This window comes from Balaenoptera physalus (assembly GCF_965194825.1).
Source record: "Balaenoptera physalus genome assembly, chromosome: 20".
NCBI classification, from domain to species: Eukaryota; Metazoa; Chordata; class Mammalia; order Artiodactyla; family Balaenopteridae; genus Balaenoptera; species Balaenoptera physalus.
Window position 1 is genome coordinate 1,104,566 of NC_138901.1, and position 12,712 is coordinate 1,117,277.

General features: G+C 37.2%; 1 protein-coding gene across 22 annotated transcripts in view; it reads left to right on the forward strand.

The window, feature by feature from the left end:
- CEP112 (centrosomal protein 112) overlaps positions 1–12,712 on the forward strand; it is a 420,211-nt gene that overhangs the window by 159,123 nt on the left and 248,376 nt on the right. For all 22 annotated transcript variants that reach the window (XM_082441876.1, XM_082441874.1, XM_082441872.1 and 19 more), the window contains one exon: positions 11,639–11,774. In XM_082441876.1, the coding sequence (XP_082298002.1) occupies positions 11,639–11,774 (136 nt within the window). The remainder of the gene's footprint in view (positions 1–11,638; positions 11,775–12,712) is intronic.

A 12,712-nucleotide genomic window follows, 5' to 3' on the forward strand; every position in this document is an offset into this window, starting at 1 on the left:
TTTAGCAATGTATAATCTGCCTTTAGTCTCATCCATTATATTTTTCAAACATTGTAGTTTTTCTGTGAAACTACAAAAATTCTCTCTCTAGAATTTCAGTATGAGAAGGTAATTCTCAGCATCATCACAAGCCCTTTTCTCTGTTCTCTGTATTTTTGTCCTGTTGGCTCCTGTTCTGTTCCTTGAATTAACAACAGTCTTTCCCTTTCACAGCTTCTCCATTTATTATCCCTTATGCTGGAACGCTCTTATCCTGTATTTTCTTTTACCCAGTCCTTCTCATCCTTCAGTTAACTAGAACATCACTTTCTTATATCCTAACTCCTAGGTAAGGTTTTTTTTTCTCCCTGTTATATGAACCCTTAATACCCTATATTTCTCCTTTGTTCATTGAATTGAATATTCATTAATAGTGATGTATTAATTCATGGTCTTTTCCCCTGCTAGACTGAAAGCTTCCTTAGCATAGGAACTGGTTGTGATTAGTCCAGTGGTATTTTCTCAACCTCTAGAAGGTGCCTGGCACATAGTGGGTACTTACCACATTAATGGTAAATGAATTAATGAATACCACATGGTAGCAGACTAGCAGATGACTGAACTTATTATTACACAAATGTAAGATCATCACTGGAGTCTTTGGAAGAGTTTAGAATGAGGTGGGAAGAAATGGTCAGTGAAACATGGATATATGTTTATAAATAGATTGGTATCTTAAAACCAAGATAAATCTAGGTAACATACTTTTATGTACTTATCAATAGAGTGTTTTATAATCAGTAAAAATTGTTCTATATTTTATTATATCTCAAAGAAAACTTTAATCCTGTCTTTAGAAATTTTTTGCCCCTACCATAGTCATCTTCCTCTTGAAAGAAAAATCTTCTGATGGAGATTTGCTTTTTTCATGGAAGTATGATGGAAAGGAGGAAAATAAAAGATAATTTATAAATATTAAATACAAATATATTTTACAAATACATACACATTTCACATACATATAGTTAACATATTATATATATATATATATGAAATACCTTTTAAACATTCTTAGTGATGATCTTACCAAAATGGCACGCCCTCTATGAAGCTTTTTACTCCATACCACAATGAATTCCTCTGGTCTTGTTCATAGTATTGTGTTCATATCATTGTGTAGTTTTTATCACATTGAAAACAGTATAGAATCTATCTTCCTTCCATATTGAAAGCAGGGACAGTGTCTTGATTATTTTTGTATTTCTAGCACCAAACTCAGATCCTGGCATACAGGTGTTAAGTAAATGCTTGATGAACATTTTAGCTTTCAAATGTTCTAAAAGTGATTTGATGTGCAAATATTAATGTTATGTAGGAATAAATTATAGTAAGGACCTAGTTGTAACTTCAGTTAATTCACTAAATCAGTGATTTCATTAACTATATATATTATATATATGTATGTACATACAGATTTAAAGAAATAAAACAACTTTGACTCTGAAGTCAGATGGGCTGGTTTAACTTCTCATTCTGTCATTTACTACATAAACCTGGGTAAATCACTTAGCTCTTCTAAATTTCATTGTTTTCATTTGTGAAAAAAATAAATAATTTTTATAGTTATAATAATGAAATGAAATAATATATGAACTTCTCTAAACTGTAATAAGCATAGAAATCACTCAATGTTTACTCTTTTTCACCATTTGCAAGGACATTAAAAATTATGGTTACACTATAAACATCACAGTTTGTAGCAGCATCATTCAGTAAAAGTACTAGAAAATATCTATTGTGACTTTAAAATATATTTCACATAATTTAGAAATCATTTATGGTAAGCAGAAAAACTTCTCTCAGTGATAAATATTACATTTATATTTGGTAAATAAAGAAAAAATTTGCCTACTTAAAATTTGATCTACTTGTGCACAGTGATGAACGTAAGTGAGAATATTTTCCAGCTACTTTGAAATATTGAACTGCCCAGGGACAAGGCATGAATGATGTTTTGAAGGAAATAAATATTTCAGCTTCACATTTCAGCCTTTCTTCTTTATTCCTTTGATCTGGCTTTGGTTTACTTATCATTCTGCTTGAATGACTTCACACTGCCTTTTTCCTCTCCATAGTAACAAGAAGTGGTCTGCACCTATTTCAAAATATTTAGGCCTTGTCATTTCATAGGATGAACATGTATTTCCTTATTATTTACTGATATATTACTGCCTGTAAAGTAGGATGAATTGGTGGGTACATATGTAGCTTTGCAAGTATGATGTATAATTTATATATGGAACTTTTAATCAGTACTTTTTAAAATATAGGAAACATAAAAGGAAGCATTAGATTTGGGGTTTATATTGAAGTTTAAAGTGTTTAAAGATTTTAAAGGAATTTTTCTTCTTTGTACACTGAAGCCATTTTGTCTTTAAGGATCATTGTCTCAGGGTTTTCTTATTTCACCGTAAAAATTTGAATCGCTTTTTTATTTGCTGAGGTAGAGTTCTTTTAACTCATTAATAGACCCATATTATAGGCAGACCTTAGTTTGGCACAAAATTCTTATGTGAAACTTTAAACTATTTAAATATTTCATTACATTTACCTATATTGCTTTATTTTTCACTTTACACACAAATCTTCTGATCTTCTGACATTGGTTTTCTTATATAGACTCTCACTGCCCCTTTCCCTTTTTTGTATTCCTATAGTATTTACAATTTGTCACAAAATACACATAATATTACCCTACCATTTGATTTTGTCTTGCATTTTTCTCTTTCCCTAATCAGATTGTAGTTTCTCCAATATAAGAACCTTTTCTTACACTTTGTCTAAGTTTTCTGCAGTGTTTCACTGAGTAGCTCTTAGAATTTGCTGCCAGGACCCTTGCCTCAGCTCCTGGAACATGACTAAGTTACTGGGAATGTTGGCTAGGAGGTTGATGCCAGGATCAGTTCTTTTGAATCATGATTCAAATCCAGTTGACTTCAAAGGATTTATGGACTGCCTAGCTGAAGTCCATATCTTCTTAAGAGATTTTTGGATAGTTGAAGAAGATTCCTCATTCTTATTCATAACTATCATGCTTTAACCAAATACGGTTCTTCAAGACTGGAGTTTGACCCTGGGGCCATACTTTCTGGCCCAGTGGTTCTCAATCAGGCGTGATTTTGCTACTCCAGGGGACATTTGCAGTGTCTGTAGGCACTTTGGGGTTGTCAGAATTGGGGAAGGGATATTGTCAGTGGTGTCTAGAGAGGAGAGGCCAGGGATGTTGCTAAGCGTATCGCAGTGCACAGGACATGTCCCCACAGCAAAGGATTGTCTGGCCTGAAATGTCAGCGTTTTGGTTCTGTTCCATGGTTTTGTTCTGGTTCCGTCTAGATCAGCGGTCCCCAACGTTTTTGGCACCAGGGACCGGCTTCATGGAAGACATTTTTTCCACGGACCGGGGGGGGATGGTTCAGGTGGTAATGCAAACAATGGTTCAGGTGGTAATGCAAGCGATGGGGAGCGATGGGGAGTGGCAGATGAAGCTTTGCTCGCTTGCCCGCTGCTCACCTCCTGCCGTGCGGCCCAGTTCCCAATAGGCCGTGGACCAGTACCGGTCTGTGGCCCGGGGGTTGGGGAATCCCTGATCCAGACGATATACATTTATCCAACAAATATGCAATAATTCCATATAAGTAATATGCTAAAGGTATGTGATATAAATAAGGGGAAGACACTGCTCTGTCCTCACACTCTCCATTCCCCTGGTCTCAAAGAGATCTGATTACCCTGAAAAAGATAAATGTATAAATTAACAGCTGTAATAGTGTATATAAAGTGCTATAGTAGTAGGATATAAAAAGCACTGACAAGGATGAAAGAAGCAGCTAGCAACGCTATCTGAAGAGCTGACATTTGAGCCCCTAAAGAATGAATAGTAATCTGCCCATCAAAACAACCAAGAAGGGAGCTTCCAGTTCATATGATGGCCGAGAAAGCTCCAGTCAGACTGATCCTCTCACAAACATAAACTCTGTACAAGGTATAAAATACCACTACCTGAAGACCCTGGAGAATGAATAGGCACAAAGAGATAGTGGAAGGCAGTACACACTTGGAAGAAGTAAAGGTGAGCTTCCCATTTTTGTAGCATTTATCTGGCCGCATTTGATGCCATGTGGGACAGCTAGAATTTGGGTAGATAACTTGTCCTCTTAGTGCTTGAAGAACCTGATGAAAGAATGGATGGTTATAACCACTGGCAGACTAAGATGGAGAGACACCCGGGAAATAAGAGAGCCAGAGAAGGGAGCCCAAATTCTTCATGTGATCTTGGTGCGTATTTGTGACTGACCCCTGAAACTCAAATAGCCCAAGTAAGCTAAAAGCTGAATTTATATATGAGCTTCTGTATCCCACAGGGGAGACAGAATTTATAGTTTGCATTCAGCCAAGTTAACTGCCTGCTATAAACAAATAATTAAAATTACCAATCAATACTATTCAGAGGAAAAAAACAGAATCCAGACTCTTTACTATGTATCATTCATAAAGATATAAGCGAAAATTACTTGACATATGAAGAATCAGGATAACACATGACCTACTTATTTTCAGTAGGATAACATGGCCTTTTTATTCTCAAGAGAAAATGCAGTCAATCAATGGAGACCACCCCAGGATAAATTAGATACTAGAATTAGTGGATAAAAATTTAAAGTAGCTATTATAATTACTTAAAGAACTTTAAGAAAAATTGGTAGTAATGAATGAAAAGCTAGGAAATCTCAATAGAAAAACAGTGGAAAATACAACATTTGAAATTTAAAATGTAGACTGAATATAACAACAGAATGGAGATTACAAGAAGAACATGAAGATAAATGAATAGAAAGTCAATCTGGGGACAACGGAAAAATGTATTAGAAGAAATATGAGCTGCAGAGACTTGCAGGACAATGACAATGTATGAAATATATTTAATTTGAGTCACAGAAGCAGAGGGAAGAGAGTAATAGAGCAGAAAAATATTCGAATAATTAATGGCCCCAAATTTTCCAGTTTTCATGAAATACAAAATTACGCTAATTTAAGAAGCTCAATAAAGCCCAAGCAGGGTTATTGGAAACCAAAACAAAACAATAACACTTGTTATTATCTGTCTTTTGATTATAGCCATCTTAGAGGTTGTTTAATAGTACCTCATTGTGATTTTGATTTGCATTTTCTTAACAGTGATATTGAGTGTCCTTCCATGTGCCTATTGGCTAATTGTGTATCTTCTTTGGAGAAGTATCTATTTGGATTCTTCACCTATTTTTATTTATCTTCTTTTTATTATTATTTTTAATTGAAGTATGTTGTGTTAGTTTCTGGTGTACAGCAAAGTGACTCAGATATATATATATATGTGTGTGTGTATATGTATATACTCTTTTTCATATTTTTTTCTATTATGGTTTACTACAGGATATTGAGTATAGTTCCCTGTGTTATACAGTAGGACCTGCTTGTTTACCTATTTTAGATATAGTAGTTCATATCTGCTAATCCCAAACTCCTAATTTATTCCCCCGACCCCACCCCCTTTCCCCTTTGTCATTTGGTAACAATAAATTTGTTTTCTAAGTCTGTGAGTCTGTGTCTGTTTTGTAAATAACTTCATTTGTATTTTTTTTTCGGACTCCCCATGTAAGCAATGTCATATGATATTTGTCTTTCTCTGTCTGACTTCACTTAGTATGATAATCTCCATGTTCATCCATGTTGCTGCAAATGGCATTATTTCCTTCTTTTTATGGCTGAGTGATATTCCATTGTGTATATATATATATATATATATATATATATATATATATACCACATCTTCTTTGTCCATTCATTTGTTGATGGACACTTAGGTTGCTTCCTTGTCTTGGCTGTTGTGCATAGTGCTGCTATGAACATTGGGGTGCATGTATCTTTTCGAATTAGTTTTCTTCTGCTACATGCCTGGGAGTGGGATTGCTGGATGATATGGTAGCTCTATTTTTAGTTTTTTATATAAATTTATTTATTTATTTATTTATTTAGGCTGCTTTGGGTCTTCGTCACTGTGTGCGGGCTTTCTCTAGTTGCAGCAAGTGGGGACCACCCTTCGTCGCGGTGCGTGACCTTCCCATTGTGGTGGCCTGTCTTGTTGTGGAGCATGGGCTCTAGACACGCAGGCTTCAGTAGTTGTGGCTCGCAGGCTCAGTAGTTGTGGCTTGTGGGTTCCAGAGTACAGGCTCAGCAGTTGTGGCGCACGGGCTTAGTTGCTCTGCGGCATGTGGGATCCTCCCAGACCAGGGCTTGAACCCATGTCCCTGCATTGGCAGGAGGAGTCCTAACCACTGTGCCACCATAGAAGTCCCCTCTATTTTTAGTTTTTAAAGGAACGTCCACACTGTTTTCCGTAGTGGCTGCACCAACTTACATTCCCACCAACAGTATAGGAGGGTTCCCTTTTCTCCACACCCTCTCCAGCATTTATTTTTTGTAGATTTTTTGATGGTGGCCATTCTGACCGGTGTGATGTGGTACCTCATTGCAGTTTTGATTTACATTTCTCTAGTAATTAGTGATGTTGAGCATCTTTTCATGTGCTTATTGACCATCTGTATGTCTTCTTTGGAGAAATGTCTATTTAGGTCTTCTGCTCATCTTTGTATTGGGTTGTTTGCTTTTTGTTATTGAGTTGTATGAACTGTTTGCATATTTTCGAAATTAAGCCCTTGTCCGTCAGTTGTATAGTTTGCAAATATTTTCTCCCAGTATGTAGGTTGTCTTTTCATTTTGTTTATGGTTTTCTTTGCTGTGCAAAAGCTTATAAGTTTGATTAGGTCCCATTTGTTTATTTTTGCTTTTATTTCTGTTGCCTTGGGAGATTGACCTAAGAAAATACTGATACGATTTATGTCAGAGAATGTTTTGCCTATGTTCTCTTCTAGGAGTTTTATGGTGTCATGTCTTATATTTAAGTCTTTAAGCCATTTTGACTTTATTTTTGCATATGGTGTGAGGGTGTGTTCTAACTTCATTGATTTGCATGCAACTGTCCAGCTTTCCCAGCACCACTTGCTGAAGAGACTGTCTTTTCTCTATTATATATTTTTGCCTCTTTTGTCATAGATTAATTGACTGTAGGTATGTGGGTTTATTTCTGGGCTCTCTATTCTGTTCCGTTGATCCATATGTCTGTTTTTGTGCCAGTACCATGCTGTTTTAATTACTGTAGGTTTGTAGTATTGCCTGAAGTCTGGGAGGGTTATGCCCCCAGCTTTGTTCTTTTTCCTCAGGATTGCTTTGGCAATTCTGGGTCTTTTGTGGTTCCATATAAATTTTAGGATTGTTTGTTCTAGTTCTGTGCAAAATGTCATGGGTAATATGATAGGGATCACACTAAACCTGTAGATTGCTTTCAATAGTATGGCTATTTTAACAATATTGATTCCGCCTGTTTTTAAATTGTGTTCTTTATCTTTTTATTATCGATTTATGAGAGTTCTTTATATATTCTTGATACAAGTCTCTTTTCAGATATATGATTTGCAAATATTTTCTTTCATTTTGTGGGTTTTCTTTTCACTTTTTGATAATATCCCTAGCAGGGCAAGTTTTTTAACTTGCTGTAGTCTATTTATCTATATTTCATTTTCTTGTTTATGCTTTTGGTGTTATATCTAAGAAGGCTTTGCTTTGGTCAAGGTCACAAAGACTTACTCCTATATTTTCTTTCTAAGAGTTTTGTGTTTTTAACTCTTACATGGAGGTCTGTGACCCATCTTGAGTTCGTTTTGTGTGTTGTGTAATGAAGGAATTCAACGTCACTCTTTTGCCCGTGGATGTCCAGTTGTCCCAGCACCATTTGTTGTAAAGACTATTTTATTCCCCCATTGAATTGTCTTGGCATCCTTGCTGAAAATCTACTGATTATCAATGTAAGGATTTATCTCTGGAATCTTAATCCTATTCTATATATGTCAATCTTTATGCTGGTAGCACACTGTTTTGATTACCCTAACTTTGTAGTAAGTTTTGAAATCAAGAAATGTGAGTCCTTCAACTTGGTTTTTTTTCAAGATTGGTTTGCCTATTCTGGGTACTTTGCATTTCCATATGAATTTTAGGATCAACTTGTCAATTTCAGCAACATGCCATCTGGGATTTTGACAGGGATTGTGTTGAATCTGTTCATCAATTTGAGGAATATTGTCATTTTTTTGATATTAAGGCCACTGTTAATTTCCAATTTTACTGGTTTTCCTTTCTAACTCTTGAAGTATCTAAATGTTTAGATGTGTCCACAGTGTTTACCGTTTTTAGCAAGAATTTAGCAGAGACCATTAGTCTTAGCAGTCACGTGAAGAAGAGGCAAAAGAAGTCTATTTATTTATCATGCTTAGTAAAGGTATTATTTTTAGTGCCTTTAAAGTCATAGTTGTATCTTAATGTTTTTGACTGACTCACTTTAATCAACTTAAGTACCAATAGCAGCCATGAGTATAGATGATATAGCTGCTTGAAAGTTTTGTCTTCCAGCCCAGCTGGAAAGGGAGTGGAGACTCTTCTAGCTGTTTTTCAGATGTGTTTGAAGTTTTTTGTTTTGTTTTGTTTTTCTTGGAGTTTCCAGTGGAGATGCCAAGCTGGCAGCAAATGAAGTCTACTGTAACGTGAAGCCTTGTAAATATGTGTTGGATCCCTGCCATCATTATCAAAAGTGCTGGTGCAGAAATGTGCAAAGGGAAGATTTTCAAATTAAGGTTGGCCTGTACATATAAATGTTAGCTTTTCAAGCTCAAGAAATACTAAATCGTAGTCCATTAGTCTCCTGCATTTTATTGCGTGTTTGGAATAATCATGTACTTCAGAACATCCTTTAATCTGAACTGGCTTGTGGTTGTATAAGAATGCAGCTTCTTTTGTTCTTTATGCTTTATATACTCAGACAAGGAAAATTTACTGCATTTTATAAATAAATCAGAGTTAAAAAGCAGATTTTCTTCCCACCTTTTTATCCTCATGGAGGCCCAGCTTTAAGGCCTTTCAGTGATACATGTATACTCGGTCCCACAACTAGTTCCACGGAAAAAAATAATCTTCAAAGTCACTTTTTTTTTTTTGCTTCTTACAGGACATGTTATTTGGAATCATGGTAAAAACTAGTACTGTTCTTACATTAGTGAGGAGCAGACCCTTCTCTTTTTCAAGTGCTGAAAATTTCCACTTCTATTTCATTACTTTGATAGAAATTAAAATGGATCCCTCATTAAAATGAATATCATCTCTTTATTTAAAATAAGACATATTTTATTTATGTTAAGACAGAAGATTTCTAAATATTAGTGGAGCTCAATGTATTTTCACAGTTTAACTGGACAGAAACATTGATACATTGAGTGGTGCCTTCACCACTCTTTGGTATTTAGCTTTACCACTAAATTAGCTTTGTAGGTGTGGTAGGACTTAAAATGAATTGGAAGGTTTTGGTCATTTCCTTGTGTCTGCTATTTAATATAAAACAATATTTGCTATTTGTAAATCAGGCTAGAAATGATCAGTCAAAAGCAATGTGCCTCATTGCACTAGGTTATATTTTAACAAACAGTATTTTTAATATGGTCTCAATATATAGCTGATCATGGGTAAAGCTTATGACTTTGATTTATGTAGTCATAAGTCAATTATAAAGTAAATGAACTAAACTTGGTAGGTAAGAATGAGGTAATATAGAGAAAATATTTGTCCTATTAAATTGAAAGTATTTACAGTAACTAAGTAGCTCAGGTGAATTACCGGACAAAAAATGTAAAACAACTGACTTTCAACATTTATATAAAAAGTTGATATTTCAGCCATACGTCATATATTTTTATAAATTGTGTTAGCAGACTTTTCTCCTGGCTAATTAATGATACGTAATTTTAAATTATACGATTTATAAATTTTTAAAGTTTTCAAATATTGTCCAATGTACTTTCTTTTCTATTTATAGACACACTGAGCAAGCAAAGGTAAACCTTTGAAAACTTGTAATCCTAATTGTGGAATCGTCTTCCCAAGTGTGTTTAGGAGGGCCTCAGAAATTAAAGAGCAACATGGGATGAACTAGTCATGGAGTGTGTGGCAGAGAAGTAGCTCTTGCGCCTCCTAACCTCAACCCCTCGTGGGGACATTCGCATCGACCGCAGCGGCCTTTGCCTCTTCTCCAGCCTCACGGTCCTTTGAATAGAGCATTCTAGGCAACTTCTTCCGGTCAGTTGGGTCCATTGGTCAGAACAGATGTCCCTCAAACGTTTGTAAAAACTCTCCATCACATTTGCCAACCTATATCTAGGCGGTGGTACCCAACATGGTACCTTTTATAAGGGCACTAATCTCATTTTGGGGAGACACGTTCAGACCATAGCATATGGCATCTGAAAATCAGGAAAGCAGCACAGCAGAGTAGTCAACAGCAGGAGCTCTAGAAGCAGACGGCCGGGACTCGAGTCCTGCCTTGACTATTAGTGATGTGTAGCCTTGGAAATATTCTCTAAGCCCCAGTTTCCTGTTCTGTAAAACTAGGGATATAAAAATAGTCTTATACAAGTTGACTGTGAGAATGAAGGAGAGAAGACATATTAAACTAGTTTGCACAGTGCCTAGTACCTAGGTAGAACTCAATAGAAGTCAGTAGTAACTTTCGTGTACTTATAACCTAAAGCCTTTATTTGTTTCTTCTAGCAACATGCAGAGATTTCTCTTCTTTTGTTGGACCCTTTTGACTATTTAATTTTAGTTCAAGGTATAAAGAAACGAGATAGTTATCGGTTCTTTTAGGCAAGTCTGCTTACTAGAGAGCAGCAGAATAATTTCAGGCGGTCACATCGCTCTGTTGCACCTGTCACCCTGCAGGTTAGCTTCTGCCAGATGTGCATGTTAGAGGTATTCTTATGACACATTGTTTTTTTTTTAAATTGAGATATAATTCACATGCTATTAAATTCATCCTTTCAAAGTGTACAGTTTAGCAGATTTTAGTATATCCACGAGGATGTGTGACCATCACTCCTCTCTAATTCCAGAACATTTTCATCACCAACCCCCTCCCAAACCCCCTATGCATGAGCAGTCACTCCCCATCCCCCCATCCCATCGGCCCAGGCGACCACTAATCTGCTTCTTCTGTCTCTATGGGTTTACCTATTCTGGATATTTCTCCTAAATAGGATCACACAATATGTGACCTCGTGTCTGGCCCTTTCCCTTTCACACTGTTTTCGAGGTTTGTCCGTGTTGTAGGGTGCATCAGAGCTTCATTCCTTTTTTGAGGCTGAATAATATTCCATTGCAAGGATGGGCGCATTTTGCTTATCCGTTCATTGGGTGATGGAGGCACCTGGCTGTAAACAGTTTCGTTCTTAGGGAAGTCATCAGAAGTAGTTGTGTCCTCATCAGAACACATATTACGGGTTTATATCCTTTTTTTCCTGAGGCAAATCATGTTATTGTCAGTTTTTTAAAGGGAAGTTTTATAGAATTTGGATCAAAAAATGGAAATCTGAATTTTATTTTAGAGAGGGTTAAATTTTGTGCTTTGATCCAAGCCAAGTTCTTTTATTTTATGTTTTAACTCTGCGGCTTGTCTGAACTTTTCTAGGGAAAGAGAGGGGCAGCTCGCCCGTGTGACTGAGGCTCAGAGGCTGCAGGCACAGCAGGCAGATGCTGCACTGGAGGAGTTCAAGCGGCAGGTAGAGCTGAACTCGGAGAAGGTCTACGCGGAAATGAAAGAGCAGGTGAGAGGCCTCCGTGCCATCCTTGTAGAGAGCCCTTCTCTCGGGGGGGAGGTACGTTCTGGTCTCACGTGTGACAGCAACATGTTTACTTGTTCAGAATTAGCCCAACAGCTGGATCAGGGATTCAGGTGAGAAAGAAGTCCTAGGCCTGGCGTGGGAGGACACACACCACCGCCAGGGCCTCAAAGGAAGGGGAGGCTCCTCGCGGCCAAGAGCAAGAGCCCGGGGGGGGGGAGAGGGCTCCGCCCGCAGACCGTCTGCTCCCTACAGGGCATGTAAAGGGCAGGGCTGACTCTGCGCCCCTCCTGGGTCTCTGGGGGGGCTCCGGTCGGCAGCGCCTTGGTGACAGTGAGTGGGGAGAGCGCGGTGGACCGGGAGAGAGGTCCTCCTTCCTCCTTCAGGATTGCCTTGATCCACCCTCAGAGCAGTGCCAGAATGGCCGTTTCAAAGTCCTGTCGACAGGTGTGGTCACGGCCAGAATGCGTCAGGCTTTGGAAGCATGGGTCAGTTTACAGGCAAAATCCCATGACCAGGCATTTTCTCCAGAGCAAGGCTTCAAGTTTTCCTTGTCTGTGTTTGTTCATGTGCCATAAACCGTGTTGTATTGATCAGTTACAGCAAAGTGTTTTCAAGTGGCAGTTCAGGAGGACAGAGGCTGTCTCCAGTTCTTATACAAGTGGTATGTTTTATAGTTTTGAGAAAGATTAAAAAATTTATAAAAGAATACAGGGAACAAACACCTAGGTACCCATCAGGAAGAATCAACAATTGTCAACACTGTTTATTTATACTAAAATGTTACAGATGTAGTTTTAGTTTGCTTTGCTCTTCATGTCTAATCACATTACTCTCTCCTCTCCTAAGAAAAACCACTATAATTAATTTAGTGTGTATTATTTCATACTTTCATATGCATATGTAATGTCCATATGTATTAT